We start from the raw sequence: 26,863 nt of genomic DNA, 5'->3' as shown, positions 1-26,863 counted from the left end.
CATGCCAGCAGTGTGCCACACACAGGGCTCTCCTCTCTCCTCTTTCAATCTTCTCGGGGCTGCTGGAAGGCAGGGATTATTACTCCCATTTTACACAAAAAGAAACTGAGGCTCAGGGAGATGAAATGACTTCTTTAAAGCAGGTGATTATTAAGTGGCAGAGCTGGGATCTGAACCAAGAACTGCCCAACTTCAAAACTAGAGGAGCCAGTGCCCTCCTCCAAAATACCAGAGCTTCTGAACCAGTAGAAGTGATGACATATGGATGTGTGTTTCCAGTCCTATTCCATCTCTTCATCTCAAACAATAGTCATAACAGTAGAAATTGCTCGTTATGAATTTAATGCTTTTCCTCTGTTAACTCCTTTGACTAATTGTGTTGGTCCTGTAGATAAGGAAAAAGCAGAGAGATGTTAAGTAATTAACCAAGGCTCCCAGTGAGGGATTCCAGCCCTGGAAGTCTGGCTCTTAAACCCTCAGGTTGTAAGACGGGAATAAAGACACAGACCTACTAGAGCATGGACTTAAGGATATGGGGAGGGGAAGGGTAAGCTGGGACAAAGTGAGAGAGTGGCATGGACATATATACACTACCAAACGTAAGGTAGATAGCTAGTGGGAAGCAGCCGCATAGCACAGGGAGATCAGCTCGGTGCTTTGTGACCACCTAGAGGGGTGGGATAGGGAGGGTGGGAGGGAGGGAGACGCAAGAGGGAAGAGATATGGGAACATATGTGTATGTATAACTGATTCACTTTGTTATAAAGCAGAAACTAACACACCATTGTAAAGCAATTATACTCCAATAAAGATGTTAAAAAATAATAATAAATAAATAAATTACACACACACACACACATACACACAAAACCCTCAGGTTGAACCACTAATTTATGCTACCTCTTCATCATTAAGATTATCTAATAAAAATGTGTACTCTCAAGAGCTGAAGAGCCTACCAGCAAACAGATAATGAGAAGGGGAAACAATGCAAGGTGCAAAAGGAATTTCACATGACAAAAGGATCGGGGTCTCTTTAAGAAACGCGTCTGAAGTGTTTGTTTACAGATCATTAACTCCTCAACGGAGGAAAAACTAAAAGCGATTTTTTTCTTGGCTGCTCCTGATTAAGTACCAAGGAGAAATTAAGATAAAGAAAATCTGAAATTATAATAATTTTTAAGGGACTGGATTTTTAATTTGCCGGGAAGAAAGATAAAATATTCCACACCCAGTGTCTGCAGCTCCCCTTACAAACTCTAGGGTTGCCTCCTCTGGCCTCAAGGCAACAGCCTCAGGGGTCCTGGAAAGACAGCTGGAAGCAAATGTGATCCATCTCACACTAGTGTTTGTCTCCGTTAAGCTCCTGCTGCATACAAAGCTCTGTACTAGGCAGGATGCAGATGGGAGTGACAACTGGCCTAAGAAGAAGTCCTTCATTGGTGGACTCCAGAGGGCAGTGGTCCTTAAAGATGTGCAGGGATCGGTGTGAGGGGGCCCCAGAAGGAGTGGGAAAACCCCTGGTTGGGGGTGGTGAGTCTGTGAAAGCTTCCTGGACAGCTGGGCTCAGTAAGATCAGGTGCAGGGTCTCTGCTGATAAAAATAAAGGTCCAGAATGAGGGTTCTTCTGCAGTACTGTGAGTAGACCAGTTGACCTGACGCAGCGGCACAGGGGACTGCTTCTAGCTCCAGGCTTGGTCCCCAAGCATCTTTTGCCAGCTGTGGAGTGGGAGCTATGTTCCTTACTTTATAGGGTAGCTGTGATATAGTCTTTCATACATTTATGAATTTATTCATCCCATATTTGTTGAGCACCTCTTATGTGTCAGGTTCACGCTAAGGCACTGAGGATGCCAGATCTGCTGGGCTTGGGACAGACCCTGTTCTTCAGAAAGTGATCAATGTATCCATTTGAGTAGCTCAGTACGGTGGTTCCGTGCCCAGGCTCTGGAGCTTGGCTGCTTGGTTCAAATCCCAGCTGTGCCACAAAAAGGGGTGTGGGCCACTTTAGTTTCCTCATCTATAAAACTGCAGTATTACCATATTGATATGCTACAGAGCTAGAAAGCACCCTAGGAGTGTTTGCCATTAATGCTCTTTGAGCTTTATTTTACTTTCCTGCAAAGCAGAGACAGCTGGAATGGTCAGTCACTCCTTCTCTATCTCACAATACCACCCATGGTCCTAACTCTGACAAGGTCCACAGGTTTTAGAACATTAGCAGAAGCGGCAGGCAGTACCAGTGGCTTGGGTGAACTCTGTGATAACCCCCAAATCGAGCTGCTTTTCAAAACCAAGTCCCAGTTTCTGCTGGCTTCCTTTCTGGGCGGGAGCCTAATTAACTAGTAGCTGGAAAGAACTGCAGGTAGGCCGCCCCCCAGGCAGAGAATTCAAAGGGAAGTGGAGAACTGTGTAAATAACACTGCTTTAAGGGGCATTTAAGCCAATGGTCTTTGTTAAGGAAATTGATGGCTTTGTAAGTACTGCCTCTGAAGGGAGTACTTGAGTTGACGGTCCCTCATCTCCCCTCATAAATTCCCTAATGGACTGTGGGCCCAGAGGCCGGCCTGCGCCTGTTCGATCCCTTGCCAACAAAAACTCAGATTCCCCTTGAAAAAGAAAATTTAAAGGTTTAACCAAAACATGAGTTACTGAGCCCGTGCACTTTAACGGGCACAAGGTAGCCGAGACAGATTGTTTCCTTTAGGGAAGGGAGACTCCTGATTCTTCACAGAATTTCTTTTCATGCTAGATGCCCGTGCTAGGCATTTTCTATACCGCTTCTCATTTTCATCCCCCAAACGTCTGGGAAGAGTCATTATTTCACCAATTGCCAAAGAAGAAACTGGGACTCAGATGAAGTGCGCTGCTCATCAACACCCAGCTAATTAGTGAAGAGCAGGGATGTGCCCGCAGCTCCATCAGACCCCTGAGCCCCCAAGTACCACAAAATCGCAGGGCATCTCAGAGAGAATCAGATCAGCTTGTCTCATTAGCTCCTCCTCAGCCTCCACATCCACACAAGAGACGTGAACTGGGCAGCAGGGGTGGACGGGAGGGTATGGATTTTGGAATCACAGTAGTCAGGGTTTGATTCCTGAAACCTTAGGTAATGCCTTACCCTCGTTACACGTCAATTTCCTTGTCTGTTAAATGAGGATAATAATAGCACCAAATACATAGGACTCTTCTAGGATTAAATGACATTTACATATTTAAAAACATTTAACATTGTGCATGGCACGGACCAGGTCATCCATTCGTTCACTTAGCAAATACCCTTATTGCATGGTAGCTATCATTTTTGTTTGTTTGTTTTTATTGAAGTATAGTTGATTTATAATGTGTTAATTTCTGCTGTACAGCAAAGTGATTCATATATATATTTTTTTTACTTATATTCTTCTCCATTATGGTTTATCACAGGATATTGAATATAGTTCCCTGTGCTATACAGTAGGACCTTGTTTATCCATTCTATATATAATAGCTTACATCTGCATGGTAGCTATCATTTTAATTAGAGAAGTAGAGAAGTACAGTAGAAGTAGGCTTCTGCTGGAAGATGAAGAGAGGGTTAAGTAGCCTCTCGTGAGTGGATTGCTACAGGGATTTTCCAGAGTCGTGTCTGGTTAAATATGGATAAAGGATGAACGGAGACTAGTCATAGGAAAAGCAGGGTTGTGAATCCGGGGGGAGCTTCCGCACAGGTGGGGAGGTGAGAGAAAACATGGTCCGTTCAGCCTGCCTGGAGCTGAAATTAGATTACATTAGAAAGAAGGCTGCAGAAGCAGGCAAGGACCAGATTACGCCTTGTTAATTGTCCTCAAGCCTCTGTCAGAAAATGCTGAATGAAAAACTACCTTCTGAGGTAGCCAGTTTCATTTTCAGGGCAACTGTCGTTCGTTGGAAGAGTTTTTTGCTGTGTCCCCTCGGAGCCTTCTCTCCTTCAGGTTAAGCAACTCCATACCTCTACGAGCATCGCTTAGTGATGGCGCCTACCTTGGGCCCCGTCCGCTGACCATATCCTAGTTCATCGGTGGCCCAGAACTGATCTGTCCAGCCATCTCTAGGATCAGAGGGGGCTTCTCTGACCTCTGGTCTAGGATCGACTGTCTTCTCAGTAACGTAATCTGCAATCTCACATTCTTGTTTGGGCCAACACTTTCTGCAGTTGGTAGAAACTGATCTCAGAGAGACTGCTACTCTTTGGAACTTTTTTTGAGCGTGAATAGTTATGCTGACTCTTATCTGTCATCTCTGATGAAAAGCAACAGTGGTTTTGATTGATATTTTCAAATATTCCAGGTTAACTCTTAAGATTTAGAACCAATTCCGCTTTTCTATCTTTCTTTCTCCTTCTCTCTCTTCCATCTTTCCTTCCTTCTTTCCTCTCTTCTTTCCTTATTGGGAGGAAAGGGAGAGACATATACACACATTTCTATAAAAAACAAAAAAATACAGTTCAATAATACAAACCAAACATATAGATTCAAATTAACATAAAATCTTCTCCAGGAACAGAAGAGTGGCCTACCCCATCATGCAGGATAAAGAAAGCTTACCTCAGTGCACTTCTGCCTCTTGACTGGGCTACTGCTCCTTAGAGCACTGCAGCATGTGTTATAACTTGGAGAATAAAGAAACTGTGGCTTGAAGGCCTCATCTTTTTGGTCTTATCATAACCATCTGGCAGGAGGACAGTCTTCAAGGCTGGCCAAACCGACCAGGGCTCAGGGTCAGAGGGATCCACTGTGACACTCCAGTTTCTTGCGTGGGAACCCCACCAAGAACCCAGCACACTGGTCACGTTAGTCACGACAGTTATGCCAGACCTGGGGTAACTGGCTTGGTTTTCATGTGGTGCCTTCGATCCCTTGGCTGCTGGTAACATAGCATCCACTTGTCCAAAATTCTGTCTTCTCTGACATCTTGAGGATGCCTTAACAGACCGGTGGGCTGCTTGTTTTGCAGGATTGAAGAATAGATACGCATATGTGCATATACTGACTTTTATTTGAATGCACTGTTTTGCTTAATGCTCACATACATGGATTTCTCACGGACCAATTTCTGTTTAATATTGCATATTCCCAATATCTATAGAATGAGCCTTAATTAGCCAATCCAACCCTTGGCCCATAACAATGAACTGTGCAGCATCCAGCGAGTTACTTAACCTTTCTGAAACTTTCACTTGCTGTATTTACAAAAGGAAGCATGTAGACTAGATAATTTCTTTTTTTTTTTTTTTTTTTTTTTTTGCGGTACGCGGGCCTCTCACTACTGTGGCCTCCCCCGCCGCGGAGCACAGGCTCCGGATGCGCAGGCTCAGCGGCCATGGCTCACGGGCCCAGCCGCTGCACGGCACGTGGGATCTTCCCGGACCGGGGCACGAACCCACGTCCCCTGCATCGGCAGGCGGACTCTCAACCACTGCGCCACCAGGGAAGGCCCTCTAAAGGCAGTGCTAAACCTTTATTCATTCACTCATTCATCCAGCAAATATTTCCTGTCTTCTATGTTCTGGGATTGGAATGCAGTAGTGGGCAAAACAGCCTGTTTCTGCTCTCTTAGAGCTGCCATTTTGCTTTAGAGAGAATGCAATGATCAAGGAGACTTTGAAGAAGCAATATAATGCTATGTAGAAAATAAAATAGACTAGTAGAGTAGAGAGAGACTGGAGTGAAGTTAGCATGGTTAGAGAAGACCTCATTAGGCAGGTGATAACCGAGCTGAGACCGACTCAGTGAATTGGAAAGCCCATGTGATGATTTGAGAGATGAGTTCTAGATTGTACCTGTGATCATAAAATGTAGAACAACAACATGCTTGAGTGTTTTCCATAACACTATTTTATCTGATCATTACAACCACTTTCTCTAATGGGTAGGAAAAGTGATATTGTCATTTTCTTTTAATAGACAAAAAGAATGAACCCCACAATGATGATGTCTGTTGCCCAGCACCAAACATAATCTGGTGACAAAGCTGAGCTTCAGATGTTGATTTCGGTCCCTCGTTCCATCTGCTTTTTATTATGTCCTCTTCTACATCCTTCGGAGAGTTCTTCTGTACCCTTCTCTGTTTTAATTTGGTTGAACCCATTTCCCCATCTTCAGACTTAAAAAAGGATTTAATGATTAAAGGAAAGGTACAAAAATCAAGAAGCAAATACATTTTATTGTTTTCTAATTTATTTATTTTATTTATTTATTTTTGTCTGCGTTGCGTCTTCGTTGCTGCGCGCGGGCTTTCTCTAGTTGCGGTGAGCGGGGGCTACTCTTCGTTGTGGTGCACAGGCTTCTCATTGGGGTGGCTTCTCTTGTTGCAGAGCTCGGGCACTAGGTGCGTGGGCTTCAGGAGTTGTGGCACGTGGGCTCAGCAGTTGTGGCTCGCGGGCTCTAGAGCGCAGGCTCAGTAGCTGCAGCGCACAGGTTTAGTTGCTCCGAGGTATGTGGGATCTTCCCGGATCAGGGCTCGAACCCATGTCCCCTGCGTTGGCAGGCGGATTCTTAGCCACTGCGCCATCAGGGAAGCCCGCAAATACATTTTAGAATGAATCAGTTGAAGGGAATCATAAAACAGTTTGATTTAACTTTCTGTTTTACTCAAGGGGAAACTGTAGCCCAGAGAGGGAAATGACTTGGTCAAAGCTATGGGTATATTAGTGGACATTTATTTTAGACTCCAGTTCTCTCGACCAGGCTGCTGATCTTGAGGAAGTGTCCCATTCTTTCTCCCTCCCTCCCTCCCTCCCTCCCTCCCTTCCTTCCTTCCTTCCTTCCTTCTTCCCTTCCTTTCTCTCTCTCTCTCTCTGTTTGGTGTGGACTGATGAGATCACATTAAAACCACTGATACTCCATTTGTAGTTTGCTATCTTTTATCACCTTTTTTTTTTAACCATTTTTTGCCGACTTTCTGCATATGAATGTTTCAGATTATTCTTCTGCATTTATTATTAGCTTATATCATGCAAAACAAATCTCATTTTGTTACTTCCTGCTCATACTTTTAAAGGCCTTTGGGTCCTAGGTAGCACCCTTCCTCCTGTCCATGCTTAGGATGCCTGTTTCATGGCCACTGTGTCATTCACTGCGGTACTGAATTTTACTCCTCTTTCATATTATGAGATCACGCTGGCAACCAAAATAGACCCAGCTGAAAATCATTCAGGGCTTTGAACATTCTGCACATTGGATGTATTGTCATTTATTAGGATCACTATCTCTGCTTACAATCTTTTAGCCCATTCAAAAAACTATACTAAATTCAAGGTGATGTAAATGTATCTTCAAGTTTCAATTCCTAAGGCCATCAAATATCTTTATTAAATTTCAGTCTAGTGTGCACCGCCTTTTCTCTCCAGATATTCCATTTCTTTGCAGATTCAGTCAAGAAAGAAAATAAAACAATATGTAGGGCAGATGGTGAGATGTCTTATGGGAAAAAAATAACATGGGCTGCTTTATATAGCATTGGATTTTCCTCCTCAGTATGTGCTAGGATTTATAATATGATATTATAATTAATATTTTCATTAAAATCTTTCCACAGTACAATCTACTGAAACAGATTCAAATCAGTTTGAGACTTCTTCAATACAATCAATAACAGAGATTCTGAAACTCGAAAGAACTTTGTTAATTCATCATTGACTGAATACCTGCTATGAGACTGGCATTGTCTTAAGAATTAGGGGTGCAAATAGAAGTGTGATTGGGGCCAGCCCAGAAATATCTTACAATCCAAGAGCTATACACAATCACTCATTCATTCATTCATAGGTTCATTTATTCTTTTTTTTTTTTTTTTTTGGCCACACGGTGCTGCATGAGGGATCTTAGTTCCCCGTCCAGGGATCGAACCCACGCCCCCTGTAGTGGAAGTGCGGCGTCTTAACCACTGGACCGCCAGGGAAGTCCCTCATTCATTTATTCTTAAATATCAATTACATAATATGGGGAGGCAGTTTTCTTGATCCTAAAGAAAGGGGTACATTTTGAGATAAGCTTCCATGAAACTTATGTCATCTAGAAGGAGGAGAACAATAATAAATATAATTTATTTTTAGATAGTGAATAATACTGTGAAGAAATAAAATAAGATTGTGTGCTGCTTTCTAATGGGGATGGAAGAATAAGATGTGAGCTCACTGTAAGTAGGCAGGGTTGTTATTTGAGGAAGTAATGTTTGAGCTAAACCCTCAGTGCAGAAAAGAAGAGATTGTGAAAAAAGCCAGGGGAGAAAAAGTGTTTCAGGTAAAGTAAATATCAAGTTCGAGATTTCTGGAACAATAACAAGTTTGGCTTATTTAAGGAATAGATACTTGTTGAATGGATGGATGGACGGATGAGTAAATGAATGGAAGGCAGTGAGCAAGAAGGATAATAGTAGGAGATGGTCAGATAAAGTGGGGACGTGGCTGCGATACAGTCTTTGGATTTTGTTCCATGCGAGGAGTTTTAGGTTGGAGAGTGGCCTGATGTAGTTTATGTTGTTAAAAGAGCGCTCTAGCTGTGCTCTGGAGGAGGGAGGGTTGGGAGCAGATAGAAGAGACTCTGGTGAAATAAGCATTGCCATAGTGATGGTGGCTTGGATTAGGGTGGTAGTGATGGAGCAATAGTGGATCTTTTTGGAATATCCTGAGATAAAAGAGTCTACAGGATGGGCTCATGGACTTTATGTGGTATTGGAGGATGAACTGAAAAAAATAGAGATGACTCAGAAGGTTTTAGTCTGGCCATTGTCAGGCAATGTTATCATTTACTAAGATGGGGAAGAAAGGACTGTGGGAAGAAACCATTACTTTTATTTTAGACATGTTGATTTTGGTTTTTTTTTTATTCTTTTTGAAAGAGGTTTCATGTAAGTTTATGACTGGGTGATAGAATTCTTTTTTTTTTAATTTTACATCTTTATTGGAGTATAATTGCTTTACAATAGTGTGTTACTTTCTGCTTTATAACAAAGTGAATCAGTTATACATACACATATGTTCCCGTATCTCTTCCCTCTTGCGTCTCCCTCCCTCCCACCCTCCCTATCCCACCCCTCTAAGTGGTCACAGAGCACCTAGCTGATCTCCCTGTGCTATGCCGCTGCTTCCCACTAGCTATCTATTTTACATTTCAGACATGTTGATTTTGTGATGACTTTAAATAGATATTTAAGTAGAGATGGCATTGCAGGCAGCTGGGACTCAGAGAAGAGGTCACACCTAAAGAGATGTTTGAGTCATCGGCACATCCATACTCTAACATTTTTATTTAAACATTGGGACTGGATGAGAGACTGTAGATAGATAAGAAAAAGAGGGCCCAAGACCTCACTCTGAAAGCTGGCAGCATTTAGCAGAGGGAAGCAGAAGACAGCAAATGAGTCTGTGTGGGAAGAGCTGAGAGCCAGAAGGGATTAGGGTGGCATGGTGGTGTGGAATCCAGGAGGGGAGTACTTCAAGAGGAAAGGAATGGGCGATTTCTTCACATGTTTCAGGACTGTTGGACGTCATAGTTAGTTTTAGCAATGCTGAGGTCAATGGTAACCTTGACAAGATTGATTTCTGTGGGGTGGTGAGTTCAGAAGCTGGATGGGAGTGAACTGAAGAGTGAATTGCCGGAGAGAAAGTGGGAAATGCAAGTTTAGATAACCCTCAGTAAATTTCACTGTGAATCATGGGAAGGGAAAATGTGAAGTAGAAGACAGAATGGTTAGGATATGTGAACTGAAGGGAGGCTTTAATTTTTTAAATTTTTAAAATGTACATTGCTCACTTTTTTAATTAACAATTTTTACGTAGGCAATATCCTCTTTGCTGGTTTGGAAAAAGAGAACCGTGACTCAGGGAATAAAGGGAAACGGCTTGTGCTAGACAAGTAGTGATGCAGAAGAGTGACAGGTCAGGCTTCACGGGGCTGAAGATGCTAGAGTTAGATCTTGATGGAAGACGCGAAGGCAAGGACTGCTAGCCTTTCAGGCTAAGGAAATAAGAGGGGAGTGGAGAGCTCTGAGGCGTGAGATCTGGGAAGGAACTCTATGCTTTTAGAGTGGAGGTGTGGTTGGAAATGAGAATAGACAGGGAAGTTGGAGCTGAATTACAAAAGGACTTGAGTGCTAGATGGGGAAGCTCAAATTTTGCAGGAGTCAATTAAGAATTTCAGACATGGTCAGATTTAGGTTAATCACTCATAGGCTGTTTTATGAGAAGGTGTTGAAGTGGGGAAGACCCAAAGCCAATTATGAGAGTGTTGTAGGGGGCGAGTGGGCAGAGGGGAGGCTGTCCTGAGCGTGCTTTCTGTGGGCGTGGAGCTGGAGTGATCATTTGAGACGACGTCCAGATTCACTCTTCTTTTCCTAGTGCTTTGGGTTTGCTAGATGGCGCCTGGTTGTCCCACCGAAACACAGGAAGGAATTTCTGGCCCGCTTTGGTATGCGGCCAGCCCTTGACGGAACCAGAAGCCCCCTTAAACTCCTCAGATTCAGCAGACCTACTGGGCCTCTGAAGCTTGTTAGCGGATTCATGGTTCTTCAGAAGCCCTTCACCACCCTGTCTTTTGTACTCTGGACAGGCTGATCTGGTGGTGAAGGTTAAGAACAAACCTTGGTTTGAATAGAACTAAGTGAGGTCAGCGATGTGGGTTTGCCTTGAAGCCTTTAAAAGATAGGCAATATAAAATCCAGATATTCTGTTCCAGAGGAAACATTTACCAGTACAGCCGCCACCCTGCCTCAAGCTTCCCCCTTTGTAAGCCTTCAGGGCTTAAGCACTCCACCCAGTTTCCCCTGTTCCAAGAAGTTATTATTTGGACACAACGATTGTACATTTTTTGGTCTCTTTTTGTTGTTGTTTGGATGAATTGTTATGCGGCATGAAGTTTGTTGTGGTTGGACCCATCCTAAACAAACAACTGAACTTAAAAAATACTATTTTTTCTGGTGTTGAAAAAATAGAAAAAATAGTCATCGTTGGACTAAAAGAGAATATCCCAATGCCAATCCTGTTCTCTCAGCTGGAAATAGAAACAGATGCTAACTTCTCAAAAGCTGACCCATCTTCGTAAACAAGAAGTTTAGAAAGATAGGTAAATCTACCCATCCTTTGGAAGGGTGGCCACTGAAACAAGTGTGTGTTCAAATTCTTTGTATCCTCCTTGAGTCCTAAACCACATCCATCTCCTATTACTTATAACTCTCATCTCTCCACCCGCAGGTAGTCTGATTCTTGTCTCAGTGGGCTCTTGACTTAGCAACCCCATTAGCTTCTCAGACTTGTTATACTTAGCCCATACCAGGGGCTGTTGTGAAAAGTGAAATCAGAGATTCCCAAAAGTAGTATTGAAACTTGGTTAAAGATAACAAACCATTTTGTTCCAGAATTATATACTGGAAACCCGATCTGGTAGGGTGGCACGGTGCAGTAGAAAAGGATTGTATTATGGGCTTAAGCACCAACGTTCTGGCAAATTTTCTTCTAAAGCCTTCGGAAAATTACTTCAACTTTGCGAACCTCAGTTTCCCCATACATAACATGAAATAATCACGTTCGGCTCCAGAATCATCATCATCATAGACCATTTATTGATCGCCTGTTGTATATCAAATGCTTTACCTGCATTTACCATTAGTCTGTAAGTTCTGTGGGATCTTCAGGATTCCAGTGGTATCACAAATGACCAAAGTTTCTAATCAAGGTAAGGTAATCAGCGTCCCCCAGTTGGGTTGAGATAGTTCTGCTGTAAGTTAATTATGTTCTTTTTCCTCAGGTTGTTGCTCCCCCCCCGCCCCCTTTTTTTTTTGGTTTACTTGGTTCCTTGCTGTTTATATTGAAAGTAGCCCATGCACTCTCTTCAATCATTTCTATTCTTGAAGATTCCTTAGGATCTAGGGCTGGGTAAACAAAAGTAGACATTTCTAATTAAGAAGACTTCTCCTCCACCCCCTACCTCACCCCAGTATCATCACGGTTAAGAATAAGCCCTGTTCCTTTAAGACTCGTGTCACTTTCCATCTCTAAGTCTATTATGCTGTTTGAACACACCCAGCACTTTGTTGAGGCAGTCTAAAAGGTAATCTTGTTTTCATTTCACAGATGGGGAAACTGAGGCACAGGGAGATGCCATAACATGCCCATGCTTATCCAGTAATCAGGGACAGATAAGGAGCTTGAATCCAAGGCTTCTAACTTCAAGGATGAGAACTCTTAACAATAGCTCAAATGCCAGCCTTTGCTTATACTTAAAAGTAAACTTGTTTCATCTCCCTGAGACTTGGCTCTCCAAGCTTTCAAACAGGGGTGACAATCCCTGCTTATCTCAGATAGTGTCCTTCAGACATACTTCAGGGGTGCAGAGGCCTGGCAGTTCATCCTGATGCTTCAGACAGATGGAAATTGAAAATTAAGTCATTGAGAATTGCCATCAGCTGTGTCTGTCCGGTTACAGAGTGTCCATGTGCCTTGGGCTCTTGGAGCTGAGCTCATCTCTGGCAACTGAAAGCTCAACCAGGGAAGACAGACCTGGCAGTGTCTCCCCACCAACATCAAGTCTCCTAGCTGGTTAGAGCAGATTTCTAAGTGTCTCGCTACGTGAAAGAGAGCGAATCTGAAATGAGGAATACCCCCGTATCAGGGGAAGGTGGGATAAGATGGAGAAATCGGACTGCCCAGTGGAATTCCACTGTAAGCTAGTCACCACTGGTGTCCCAGTTCCTTTCCCTTCACCCCGAGACCCAGTCTAAAGAAACGTTTCAAAGGGTACAGAGCCTAAACTATATTTGGACGAGAGTATGTGCATCGAGGGTGCTGAATTTTCCTCATTCATTCATTCAACAAGTATTCGTTTTCACAGTACCCCTCCCTGTGGGATGTATCATTACCAGCGCCACCTAGCTACTACCTGAGAAGGCAGGGGGCAGGATGCTCAGCGGACGTTGGTATTGACTTCAAGCTCTTTTCCCTGAAACCTGGTCAGCTCCCAGCATAAAGCATTCAAGAAGCACCACATAAAATGGTGTAATGAAAACAGGAAGGCTGGTTTTGTTTTATTGTTTTGTTGTTGCTGCCTTTGTTTTTCCTGGCCACACATTTGTATTCCGTTCCCCACCCTCCTTTCTTCAGTCCTGGGGGCATGGGAGTAGAGTGGGAGAGAGAATTCCCCAGATGAAGACTGGCAGATGCAGCTCAAGGGCCCCTGGGACTCTAGTAGCAAGAGAAACTGAATAGCAGAGTGCAGGGATGTTATTCAAAAAAAGGGACTCACAGCAGCTTTGTCAGCAGAATCTTGGGGGAGAAAACAGTTCTCTCTCTCCCCCTCCCTCACCCTTCCTCTCTTCCTCCCTCCCTCCCTCTCCCATTTCCCCCAATTTCCTAGCCCTCTTTTAACCCTCCCTCTGCCTATCTATCTATATATCAACTACATATTACATATAACTGCCTATCTAAGTACATATTTACCTACCTATGTCTACCTCTGTCTCTCCTCCAGAACCTCCAGGGTCCACTGGCTCTAAGTAGACAGATAGTTTGAGGTCTTCAGCATAATCAGGAAGAAATTAACCTTCACAAGAACTCCACTCTAGCCCCAGTTCCTGCCACTCTGAGGTCTCTTTGATGAGGACATGAATCAACTTATCTTAGAGAGCAGATCATGGGTGATCTTATGATAATCTTACCCTATTTGTCTTCATATTCGAGGAAAAGAAAGGTGGTCCCAGGAGTCCGGCAACCCCGTGACCTTATCCTCAACAGGGTGTGCCTTCATTATTCTGTAGATACGGTGTGCAGGGGGAAGACCTCTCTGCTAGATATCAAAAGTCCAGGATCCTGCTTCTAGCCCTACCACCAACTCTCTCTGTTGTCTGGAAGCAGATGCCTTACCTCCTACGGCTCTTAGTTTTCCATTCGATAAAATAGGTGAAGGGGCTGGGATTGTACACATCATCTCATGAAACCACTGCAACAATGCTGGATAAATATTATCTCCATTTTTTTTTTTAATGAGGGAAATGAAGTTCAGAGAGGTTAGGTTATGTAAGCCCTGTGCTGCTTGTATATGGCAGAATTCGGATTTGAACCTAGTTTTTGTCTGATGCCAAAACCTATGCCCTATGCAGTTCCCTTTATTGGGTTTCTAAAGAGTGAAGTCTGGATTGATGGCTCATCACTCTTGGATGGGGCCTGAGTTTTATTATATGTAAGTTGGCTCCATTCACCAAGAGGTTGGAGCTACTGAGAAGTGCTGAGCCTGTATTCTTTCCATGCTTGAACTGCCGGGCATGCTACTGGTCACTGGAGTCCTCAGCTGGCTCAGACTCATCCTTAAATAATTGAATTATAATGGACTGATTTATTCTGGCTCTTTTGATAGTATTTCACTATGTAAACTGTTTGCAGAAATAAACAAGGGATTTTGGAGCTTGGAAGGGGCTCAACATTCTGCTGCCCCTGAATTCAATGATTCCTTTTTTCAGATAGTCAGCATCACAGAAATCCAAGTCTTATTTCTACTTGACCCGGGCTCTTTCTATTTGGGGGAATGCTGCTTGAAAGGGTTTCAAGTGAGTACTGATTTTATAAGCTGATTCAATTCAGCCACTTAGGAATAAATTGAACCCTTAGGAGAAGAGTATCTTTTCTCTTGACCATTATTTTATTTTATTTTTTTTAAGTTTTTTTTTTTTTTATGTGGACCATTTTTAAAGTCTTTATTGAATTTGTTACAATATTGCTTCTGTTTTAAGTTTTGGTTGTTTGGCCGCGAGGCATGTCGGTGAGAGATCGGGGATCTTAGCTCCCCGACCAGGGATCGAACCCACACCCCCTGCATGGGAAGGCAGAGTCTTAACCACTGGACCGACAGGGAAGTCCCTTGACCGTTATTTTAGAATAAAGCTCATTCCTGTCCATTTCTTATGAAAGTTGTATGGCTATCTTGAGAGGTTGTCCTGGCTGGGACAGTGATTTCTGTATTACAGATGGGACCAGTGACGCTAATTGTGCAAAGTTACATAGCTAATATAAGGGGCAGAAGCCAAACCCTGGTTAGAAATGGGGCTTCACGCCATCATTTTGTAGTAAGTAGGGGAAGGATGGCCTAGATCAAGCAGTATCCTCAGGGTGACCATATGTTCTGCGGTATTTAGATTTTCTCAGGATATGTGCCTATCGCCTGGACAGTTTTTACTAGCTTTCTCTCTCACTCTCAAAGTGCATTATTTGGATGATAAATTATAAGGTCACTCCAAAACACCGGATAGGGACTAGATTTTGAGGAGCTCACCGCCTTTTGAAGGAGCTGCTGTATGTAAACATGATGGCCGCACAGTGTGATAAGTGTAAAGATGGGGATCTTTGTAAAACAGGAACCCACATAGGAGGGGGCACTCAGCTTTTCCTAGCAGAGTTGGGGAAGTATCACAGAATGCCTGACATTCAAGTTATTAAAAGTTGGGCAGAGTGATCTCTTTTGGACGGCTACCTCCAGATTTCTCCTTGTGTGGTTCTATATTGCAACACCAAGAAACGTGTACTGTGTATGTCCTACTTACTTAGAAGGCATCCAGTTAATTCTGTGCTTCTCTGATCTTTGTTCTTGCAGCTAAGTGAGCATCATTGCAGCCAGCTGCAGCTTTAAATTGTCCCAAGCAGAACTCCTTGCTGGGATTTGAATCACATGGGAGCTTGAGAACTCACTTGGCCTTTAACTGAAACACCTAATATATCCAACAAGGCCCTAGAAGCCTAGCACATTAGACAGGAAGGGCTCCTGGAGTCTCAGTAGTTTCATCCCCTTCAATGATGATTGAGCCCAGAGAGGGAAAGAGATGTGTCTAAAGGAACAGAGCAATTTAGTTACAGACCTGGGACTGAAGCCAGAGTCTCTCATGTATCAGTGCACTCTTTATGTCAAACTGTAATCCTCTAGAGTTAAATAAACCTCAGTTTGAGACCATGAAGTTCTGTGGTGGCAGATAACGTACCCAGAACTTGGACAGTGGAAAGCCTGAGTTTGAAACTAGGGTCTGGCATGAACGCACTGAATGACCTTGGGCAAATTATTAAAGATATGTGGGATCTCGGTTTCCTAATCTGGAAGACTAAAATAATAATTTAAATAATAACATCTTTCTCACAAGCTTGCTGTGGGGCTTATTTGGGGTAATGAAGGTGGAAATGTTTGTCAACTTTTGTTTGTGTGTGTGTAGTAAAAATCACATAATACAAGGTTTACCTTCTTAACAAATCTTTAAGTGTACATACGGTTTTGTTACCTATAATCACAGTGTTGTACAGCAGATCTCTAAAACTTATTCATCTTGCATAACTAAAACTTTATACCCATTGAACAGTAACTCTGAAATCTCAACCCCCTCCTGCCAGCCCCTGGCAACCACCATTCTACTCTCTCCTTCTATGAGTTTGTTTTACATACATCATATAAGTGGAATCATACAGTGTTTGTCTTTCATGTAATGTCCTCCAGGTTCATTGATGTTGTCACATATGGCAAGATCTCCTTCTTTTTAAAGACTGAATAATATTCAACTGTGACTCTCAGTGATGGGCTTGACCATGCTGATGGTTCTGCTGATCTGATTCCATAGCTGCTGATGACAGATGAGGACAAAGAACAAACATTGATCTGGTCTCTCCCTTCTATGTCTATCTCCTGTAGATGAACCCAGCCGGTGCTACTTCCATGATGGTGATGGGGTATGTGAGGAGTTTGAACAAAAAACTAGCATCAAAGACTGTGGTGTCTACACGCCCCAGGGGTTCCTGGATCAATGGGCATCCAACGCTTCCGTATCCCATCAAGACCAGCAGTGCCCAGGCTGGGTCATCATCGGCCAACCAGCAGCATCCCAGGTAAGCTCCCAGCCACACGTAACATTTCCTGCAGACATTCTGAATCTCTGCTCTGCCCCTCAAGGTTGCCCATCACAAAGACAGTGTCATTGGACATGGCCACTTGATCATATCTCTAACCAAATATAATTTTTTTTTAATGCATATATAGGGAGTTCTCTAGCAGTCCAGCGGTTAGGACTCCGCGCTTTCACTGCCAAGGGTACGAGTTCGATCCCTAGTGGGGGAACTGAGATCCTGTAAGCTGCGCAGCGTGGCCAAAAAAAAAAAAAAAAAAGCGTATATAACTTTATCATATTTTTATCAAATATTCCTCCATAGGACTGTACCATTTTATATTCTTATCGGGAATGTATGAAAGTGTTTGTTTCTCTCCAATTTTAACAACAGAGTGTATTGTCAACTTTTGGATTTTTACTGTCTCCATAGGTAAGAAAATGTCATCTCACGTTGTTTTAATTTGCATTTCTTTTACTACAGTGAAATTGAGATTCTTTTTGTGTGTATCATGGTCGTGTTCCTTTCTTTTTCTATGAGCAGTCTCTTTATCCCATTTTTCTATTGGGACTTTGGTCTTTTTCGTCCTGATGGTTAAAAGTGGTTTATTTACCAGCGAGATGAGCTCCTGTTTGTGATGTACGTTGAAAATACTTTCACCCAGTCTGCAGTTTTTCTTTTGACTTTGCTTATAATGCTTTTTTCAAAATTTTTTGTAAAGTCATTTTTTAAAAAGAAAATTATTGATATGTAGTTGATTTCCAATGATGTGTTAATTTCTGCTGTACAGCAGAGTGACTCAGTTCTACACATATATATTCTTTTTCATAATATTTTCCATTATGGTTTATCACGGGATATTGAATATAGTTCCCTGTGCTGTACAGTAGGACCTTGCTGTTTCTCTACTCTATATATACTAGTTTGCATCTGTTAATCCCAAACTCCCAGTCTTTTCCTTTCCTACCCTCCTCCCCCTCGGTATCCACAAGTCTGCTCTTTATGTCTGTGAATCTGTTTCTGTTTCATAGAAGTGATATGATGTGGTGTTTGTCTTTCTCTTTCTGACTTACGTCACTTAGTATGATAATCCCTAGGTCCATCCATGTTGCTGCAAGTGGCCAAATGCAATTCCAAGGTCTCATGAGACCTGTTTGTCAGCGATTGGACATGGAAGGGTTAAGGGCAAGAAACACCAGCATAGTAGGGGTAATGACGGTCCTCCTGTGTCCCTACCTATTGTAAGTTATATTTGGGGAAAGCTCTCCATTTTGGATATACCACTGGAATTCAGTGGGATAAGAACAAATTCTTGGGGTGAGTCTCACTTTCGAGGGGGGCAGAGTGTCAAGTTGTGTGCTCCTTGAGCACTCTCCCGTGAATTAACAGTGCCTCTACCATGAATTTGCTGTGTGGCTTTGGGCTAGTGTTCCCACCTCTCTGGGCCCCATTTTCCCCATCTTTAAGTTAGAGAGTAGTTGAGCTGGATGATCTGCAAGGACCTTCCCAACTCTAAAAAGCTGTGACTCGTTCCTTAGTCCCCGAATGCACTAGTTATGTCCCAAGGTTCTTCCCCAAGGGACCGTCAGGTTAGTTGAGGGAGCAAGAGTGTTGGGGCCACCAGAGCTGATGTGATTCTCGGGATGGCTATACTGTCCCCAGAGCCCCCTTTCCAATTATCCTGCTGAACAAGCACCTGCCTTCTTCCGAGATCCCTGTTTCCCAGAGACACGACTCAGTGCTTCCTACTGCCTGGCCCCGTAGCCGTTTCTGAGGCCGACCTCCCTCCTGGCCTTGCAGATGAGCCATTACTCCTAGCCATTCCTCTCTAATATTGCTTCCCTGACTCAGGGTCGGCGGGGTAGTTGGGGGGAGGCCTGGTTTCTAGATGAAAGAGAGATGTGACCTTCTGGGGCCCAGTGAAAATCATCGGAAGAGGTACAAAAGGAGTCCAAGCTCACTTACAGTGTTTATTGGATCATTTTTTCATTTATCTGGTTGTGTTTACATGCATTAGATCCTTTATTCATTCATTTGCTTCCAGCTGCCCCAAGGAGGATGGAAAGGAATGGAAGCGTGGTATTCCCTGACGTTTCCCATGTGTAGTGCCAGCCGGGTGCATGAATGAATGAACAAACAAACGAACGAACAAACGAATGAATGAATAAATGAGTACTTGTGTAGGCCTCATCCTGCCCCGTGCCACCTCTGTATTTGCCGTATCCATCTCTGATTACACCCGTGCTCTGAACTCTAATTACCTGTTTCTGTGTCTAGCTCCCCCTTTAGACTGCTAGTTTTGTGAAAACAGTTTTGAGGTTTTATTCACTTTGTTCCCCCATCTTCAAGCACAGGTCTAGATAAGACTAGGAGTTCGGGAGATGTGTATTTAATTGACCGTAGATACACACGCACACACACAAACACACACACACACGCACGCACATTGCTACCTCTCTCACACAGTGTTCTGCTTCAGGAACAGCAGGGCTGGCCAGCAATAGAGCCAGGAATTCCAAATTCAGCACCTCCATCCAGTTCCTAGAAATGTTTAAAAAACATCATTCAAACAAGGGTATTATTAACACACTCAGAATCTCACATGAGCAGGTGTTGAGGTAGCAGCTGTGCTTAAAAACCACCCAAAGTTTATTGCTACTAATGTGAGAAAAGGAGAGAAAGAATTTTCCAGTCTTAGCATTTGAAAAGAGACTTTGTGGGGTAATTATTCCAGTCTCCTAAGGAGGGGGCTGTCAGGAATCATGGGTGATTATCTCTTCCTAAACAAAAATCCAATTAAAAAAAATCATTATAAATACTAGCTCTTCGATCTACAAAGAGGAGATGAGGAAACAAAATCATCCTATTGAATTATTCATTGTAACCAATTTTATTTTAATGAAATCGACTAGGTTCCATTACTCTGGGCTTGGACATAATCTTTGTTACAAGGAGACTTCAGCTGTAACTAAATTTGCCATAATGAGATCAACTCACTGGAGAATACAGGGTCAGGGTAGGGGATGTGTGTGCCGTCTGGGCGCAGGGCTGGGCAGGGCGGCCTGGAGGCCTGCAGAACAAAAGTCCCCCCAGTTCCCTGTCTCAAAGCAAGTGCCTAGAAGTCATTCACACACCGCCCCCATCATGCACAAGCCAACATGTGCGCACACACACGCAACCTGCATAACTGAGTAAAGGCTCTTCCTGGAGTGTAAACATAGCTCCCTTCTGACAACAGAGAAGAGGAAGGAGTCTAACCGTGGCCTTCATTACCCTGTACAGTGATTAGAGGAGGCTGCTGGTTAATTTTCACCCTGTCAGGGCCTCCAGTGAAGAGGTTGATGGCTTGAGAGAGGGAGTTGGGGGGTGTTAGACGCACCGTGTGCCCCTTACCTTCCCTCAGCACAATTATACACTCGTCCTTCTCCTCCCTCCTCTCTCTCTTTCTCTTTCTGTTTCTTTTACACACATACAGACAGGCACGCACAGGCACAAATACATGAACACCCTACAGGAACAGGCCGTGTAGATGCAGGGGCCCCTATCCAGAGAGTGAGTACCAAAGCACAGGGTGGAGGGTGGGGCAGGGAACCAGTGGTTGTCGAGGTCCACCAGCCACTGTACTGGGCCCTCATACACACTTCATAGCCAACCCCCTCGCCATTCTTCAAGGAAAGAATTATTACCTACCTCTGAGAAACTAAGGGGTGGAGTGTTTTCTCCAGGATCACACAGCCCATAGTGGAAAATCTAGGATTAAAAGGAGCTCGTGGAAGGTGACATTGGGAGCTTGGGAATATGCCGTCCTGTCTAAGAGCTGCAAGTAACTGGATTCCTGCAGAATATCGCTGTGAATCAAGCAGAAAGAGTCGTGGATGGACAGATCTTTGTGTTGGTGGCACTGTGCACGCTCCATGAAGTGCTTGAATTCTCCTCCTACAGACTTCCCGGGCACTGCCCACACCTTGAGTTCAGGACGCTCCCTTTCCCTGTCTCAGTGGCCCTGTTCCTGGTAACCTGGTGTTCGCTACGATGCTCCACCAGGTTGGGGAGTGATGAAATGACCTCAGGTGTGTCCATTTCCTTTTTACAAACCAGTCTCGTCCCACTCTCTGTCTTTCCCTGACGCTGGAAGAATGGTAAGTGCAGGTGTTTATTGGAGGTCTGTGCCGAGGTCTGGGCTGGAGCCCGCGGAAGAAACCAAAGTAAAAGACCCAACCCTGACCTTGTCAGCGCGCAAGACTGGAGCGTGAGGATGCTATCGAGAGGAGCAGCCTGTCAGAGGAAGCGGGCAAGTGACCACTGTGGCGACTGAAGAGACACCTCACTCTTTGTGCTGGATGAGTCTAGAAAATGGTTCAAACTTCCATTTTCATTTTCGTGTGAGCCCTCCATTTCTCATAGTTCCCAGTCTCTCTTGTCCATTCTCCTGAAACAAGATTCCCAAATTCGGTTAGAGCCAAGCTCCTCCACCCCGAACATTGAGTCTTATATCCACATGTTATCAGAAGTATCAAAACCTGCCGGCTCTGCACCGTGCGCTGAACATTCTATAATAGGGGACATTCTTTGGGTATTTTGGCCATGCACCTTTCTGGCCCAGCTGGAATTCAAGAGGTCCCTGAGACAGAACAAAAATGGAAACGAGTCGAAAGTACTGAGTTCTCTCTCTTCTGGGAACCTCAGCCCGATTGGGTTGAAGTGCTTGCAGAGATCTCGTCTTGTTCTCATTTTGTCTCCACGTCTCACCTTTCTCCGGTGCTTTACACCGTAGGCTGCCAAAGTGAGATGCAGGTATTCCTTCATGCTGCCCCCACCGCCTGCATTTCCCACCAAGCCCGTTTCCTCCGGTCCAAACAGGCCCCTCCCTCCCCCTGCAATGGCCTAGGGGGCATTGGAAGCATGAAGACTGTCAGAATGCACAGCGCTGTCCCAGGGGTTACAGACCTTCAGTCAACCAACCTGTGTATTTGCTTGATCCTTTGAGGGTAGCATTTAGACTAAGCATTTCCAGGGCTGTAGCTTAAGGGCCAAAGTTGAGAAAACCTTTCTTAGAATGAGAGCTATCCACAGTGAGATGAAGTGCTTTGTGATACCGTGAGCTCCCCGTCACGGGGCACTCAGGCTGAGCTGGTGACTCAAGGAGATTCCTGCATTAGGAGAAGGACAAGGCCTGCGTGTCGCTCCTTGCTTTGTGATTGGTTCTGACTTTGTCCCCACCAGCCCACGGTGAGGCAGATCAGTTCTTTTTTTTTTTGTAGTCTCATACAGTCAGCTTTATTAGTGAATATACAGAGGCAACTCCAGATATCCCATGATTTAGGATGAAGAATATTAGTGGCTTAATCATTCCGGCTTCGCATTTTGTCCTTTTATTTTTATTTTTTTTACATCTTTATTGGAGTATAATTGCTTTACAATGGTGTGTTAGTTTCTGCTTTATAACAAAGTGAATCAGTTATACCTATACATATGTACCCATATCTCTTCCCTCTTGCGTCTCCCTCCCTCCCACCCTCCCTATCCCACCCCTCCAGGCGGTCACAAAGCACCGAGCTGATCTCCCCGTGCTATGCGGCTGCTTCCCACTAGCTATCTGCCTTACGTTTGGTAGTGTATATATGTCCATGCCTCTCTCTCGCTTTGTCACAGCTTACCCTTCCCCCTCCCCATATCCTCAAGTCCATTCTCTAGTAGGTCTGTGTCTTTATTCCTGTCTTACTCCTAGGTTCTTCATGACATTTTTTTCCCTTAAATTCCATATATATGTGTTAGCATACGGTATTTGTCTTTCTCTTTCTGACTTACTCACTCTGTATGACAGACTCTGGGTCTATCCACCTCATTACAAATAGCTCAATTTCGTTTCTTTTTATGGCTGAGTAATATTCCATTGTATATATGTGCCACATCTTCCTTATCCATTCATCCGATGATGGACAGTTAGGTTGCTTCCATCTCCTGGCTATTGTAAACAGAGCTGCAATGAACATTTTGGTACACGACTCTTTTTGAATTATGGTTTTCTCAGGGTATAAGGCGTATCAGTTCTTTGCCACCTCACTTTGAGTCACTATTGCCTGTTCCTTGGCGTGTCCATAAGACTGTGTGCCTCTATTAAAATGCAAATCCTAATTTGTCTTTAGGGATTAATTCATTTATTCATTTGATTAAAGGGAAACATATATGAATCCTCCGCTGAGAAATTTGAGTAGGTAGAGAACATGGGCATTCATGGGGTCAAGTGGAAATCGTGCAGAGGTGACTTTGCCCTCGTAGCTTTTCCTCTTACTTGGGAATCTTGAGCAAATCACTCCTCCAGGGACCTCAGTTTTCTCCTCTAGAAAGAGGGAATGATAGCCTCTACTTGGTGGGGATTAAGGGAGTAAATGCAGAGAAAACTGTTCTGTTGTTGTTCGTTTTCCACTCATTGGGTAGTGCAAATGTTAATTCCCTCTTGCATTCATGTTAGGCCCGCCGCTGCACACCCTCACACGAGAGCCACCCACGGTGACCCGCACGGCACAGAAGCTCAGTCAGCATCTGGTTGAGTGAATAAGCACAGTTGCATTACCAAATGCTTCCTGCGTGCTCAGGACTGTACCAGGCATTTTGAGAAACTCCAAAGAAGTGCTGGTCCTTTTGTAGCCCTCACAGTGCTCACTATTGCATGGGAGGGGTGTGTCCAACTGGAAGTAGCAGGCAGGACCCGAGAGTATGAGATTTAGAGGAAGTTTCCCTGAGGAAGAAACCACACTGCTATCAGCTTCCTCAGCCAGCAGGGATGAAAGCCAGCATGCAGGGATGGAAAAGTCCTTTGCCCACTTTCAGAAGGTCCTGGACAAATTATAAAAATAACATTTACCGAGTTCATCCAGGCTCTGCATCAAATTCCTTGAATCCTGCTTAAACGGCTACAAGAATAGGAGTCACTGTTCTCACTTTACAGTTTGGGACCGTAAGGCTCAGGGAGCTGAGTGACTGACAAGTTTGGGGATTCGTACTTCTAAGAGGCAGAGGCAGAACCAGGATTCAGGCCACTGTGTTCATCACAGGAGCCCAGGTGCAGGACGAGGCAGCTCACGCCTGCTGCCATGGCTGACACAGGAAAACAAGTGAGGAGAGCTGTCTTTTGCGTCTTTTCTTACGTAGCGTGCTTTCAAGGAACACAAGGAAAGTGGGAACCCCCCTCTCTAGGACCCCAAATACTGCCCTACTGTTTCTGCCATGCTTCCTACATCTCTATCTAAGGGCAGTCGTTCTTTGGGGTTAAGTATTGCCCTCTCCAGAAAGTCACTTAAAAAGCGTACATGAAAATACGGGAGAAACATAGGAAATGTTTTCGGTTGCCAAACCCTGAGTGTAAAAAAAAAAAGATTTCCTAGATTTTGGATCCAATCCATGTCTGATTACTTCTGGGCTATGGGAGAGAAAATGAAGAAAAGCACAAACAGGACAATTGTAGATGGAAGAAGAAACTTTGCTCCATTTACAGGTTTGTCACAAACCATGTGCTGTACCCAGAAAACCTTGAGATGTCAGTAAGGGAATCGCAAGATGTGTGCATCCCTTGATGGCTCACCCGGAGAGCAGGGACCATTTATCTGTGTCTTCTGCATCCTTGTGTCCAGAGGAAGGGAGTAGAAATCCACCGGGTTCTCTGGACATAAGGGTAAGAAGTCTTTCCACAAGCACCCACAACGCAGTGTAGGAAGTGCTGGGACAGGGGAACCGAGGGGAGGGTGGGGAGATATTTCCATTGGGAGTGATTGCTGAGCTGTGACTGGAAGGTTAAGCTGGGAGTAGGAGAGGGGTGTGCAAGGAAGAGCATGTCAGAGAGAGAGACAGAGGCAGACAGAAGGAGACAGACAGGCAGATAGACATATAGACATCCAACAAAGGCCAATAAGAAATTCAGGGGAAGTCAAGAGAGATGGGCTATGAAAATGATGCGGGGATGTCCTTCAGATGCTTGAAATTTAGCCTTTATCCCGAGTTCGAGGGGGAGCTTCTCAGAGGTTCTAAGCAGGGGGTCAACAGATCAGACGTTCATTTGAGGATGAAGACTGACATCTATGAACACCTCCTGGGTGTCAAATCCTGGACGAGTGGGGTCGAAGCACATTTTGAAACTGAGAAGTTTTGCTTCTCGTCTCTCAGAATGAAGAGCTGCCTTCAGTGCGGGAGGTGAAGGATCTCCCCTGTGCCACTCTTCCTTCTACTTCTTTCTTTTCTTGCACCCGCTACTGGTATTGCATTGAAACAGCCCCACGTGGAGATCTTGCATGGACGAACAATTCTCTGATGCTGTTCAGATGATTATATTGGCAAAGGGCAAGGGGCCATCGTGGTCTCAGCACCCAGTGCTGAGGTCACTGCTGAAACGTGTCCCTTCACCGGCGTGTGCAGGTCTTCTCACGGGTGAAATGGGACAGCATCTGCCAGTGGAGGGAGAGGAGGGAGGCCAAGGGGATGTGCCGAAATGTCAGAGAAGATTCCAAGCAGTTTTCCCAAATACCCAAGGGATCTGCTTTCTTCTGGTGGTTTCTGAATAATTTTTCAAGAGCACATGTGTGAGTCATCTAAGGAGATGGAACAGAAAGTCCCATGGTCTGTTACAGTCTGTCCCATTGGTGTGGGGCACCCAGAAATCCCTCCAAGGCAGCAAAAGCCAGCTCCTGCATCAGAAAGGAGCCCCCTGCACTGGTGGCTGTAACTCCCTGAACTTGTCCTGGAAACGTGGGCTGGGAGGGACTCTAAATCTACCAGACTGTTCAGGACCCAGCAAAGGACTCTAACAGGCTCTCCTCCACCCCGTCGTTTTCTCTGCCTCCTTAACTCCTTCGCTCTTTCGATATTTATTCAAACTTATGAAATGTCAGATGCTATGATTGGCCCCCCAAAACTTTGAATGATGAGAGTTTTAGAGAAAAAAGTGAGATGTAGGATCAGCTCAGCCTGGCTTCCAGTTCTGGGGTCACCAGCTCTGTCACTCTGGGCAAGCCGGTTCTCTGCTTCTGCCCGATCTCTTATCTATAAAGCAGGGGTGATAGCGTCCATGCGGCAGATGCTTGTCAAGGATGAGACAGTTGATCCACAAATCTGGTTTTCCTTCTGATGGCAGCTGAAAACTTTTTAAAGAAATGCTTCTTTCTGCCCATGAAGCTTAACAACTGTGGGATCCAATTAGGAACAATTGAGTTTTTTGTTGTTATTTTTAAAGGAACACTCTTTGGGACACAGAAATCTAAGCAGAGAGAGAGACTTTGAAAGTCTCTTGGTCTTACTTCACTTAATTAAGATTTGGCTTTGATTAAATAACTTCCCTAAAGCCCTCCATCCCCTATCTGTTATGAAAGGGTTCTGATGTTTGGATTCAAAACCCACTATAATCTTCTTGTGAACCTACTATGTCCAAAGCACCCTTTTCAGCAGGGGATTGGGGTTGAGATGAATAATTCAACCGCTGCCCTCACGCCGTCTGTAGTGTCCACGGAGGAAAGGGAACACTGGAATAGGTACCTCTAAGAAGAAAAGAAGAACTTGGGCAAACTGCTGTGATACATGGACACGTGGAATAACCCTTAGAGGGACGTACACTGAGGGGGACGGGTGTGCGTGAATACAACGCCTGGCGTTTGCAGCAGACATGCATGGGTTACCAGGGAAGGTGCCACATGGAGCAGGGAAGGCTCTCACTTGCCAGTTGACTCTTGTCTTGCAGCCCAGGAACAAGCAAGGCTTTGTGGTTCGGGGCTGCTTCCACTGGCTCTTCACGGAGAGCAGACCCAGCTGGGCCAGTTTACTCCACAGCCCCTCTAGGAAGACCCCCTAGGCCTTCGTGTTCCCTGCTTCTCCAAGCCTGACCCACTCCCATCTCACTGTCTGTATCGTGCGCGTCATCTCTCCCTCCTGATCCATTCAGGACCAGACTCCTGCTTTCTATCCCTGCCATCTACTCAGGCTCCCTCAAGACCCTTCTCCATCCTCGTCTTTCATTTT

General features: G+C 44.5%; 1 protein-coding gene across 1 annotated transcript in view; it reads left to right on the top strand.

The window, feature by feature from the left end:
- Positions 1-26,863, top strand: part of PAPPA (pappalysin 1) — a gene marked incomplete at both ends in the record, with an annotated part of 250,394 nt that overhangs the window by 127,726 nt on the left and 95,805 nt on the right. The window contains one exon of the mRNA XM_082655786.1: positions 16,671-16,864. Coding sequence (XP_082511912.1) covers positions 16,671-16,864 — 194 coding nt within the window. The remainder of the gene's footprint in view (positions 1-16,670; positions 16,865-26,863) is intronic.

This window comes from Grampus griseus (genome assembly GCF_964374135.1).
Source record: "Grampus griseus genome assembly, chromosome: 6".
NCBI lineage: Eukaryota > Metazoa > Chordata > Mammalia > Artiodactyla > Delphinidae > Grampus > Grampus griseus.
Note: the sequence above shows the minus strand (reverse complement) of the source record. Positions and strands in the feature narration are given on the sequence as shown.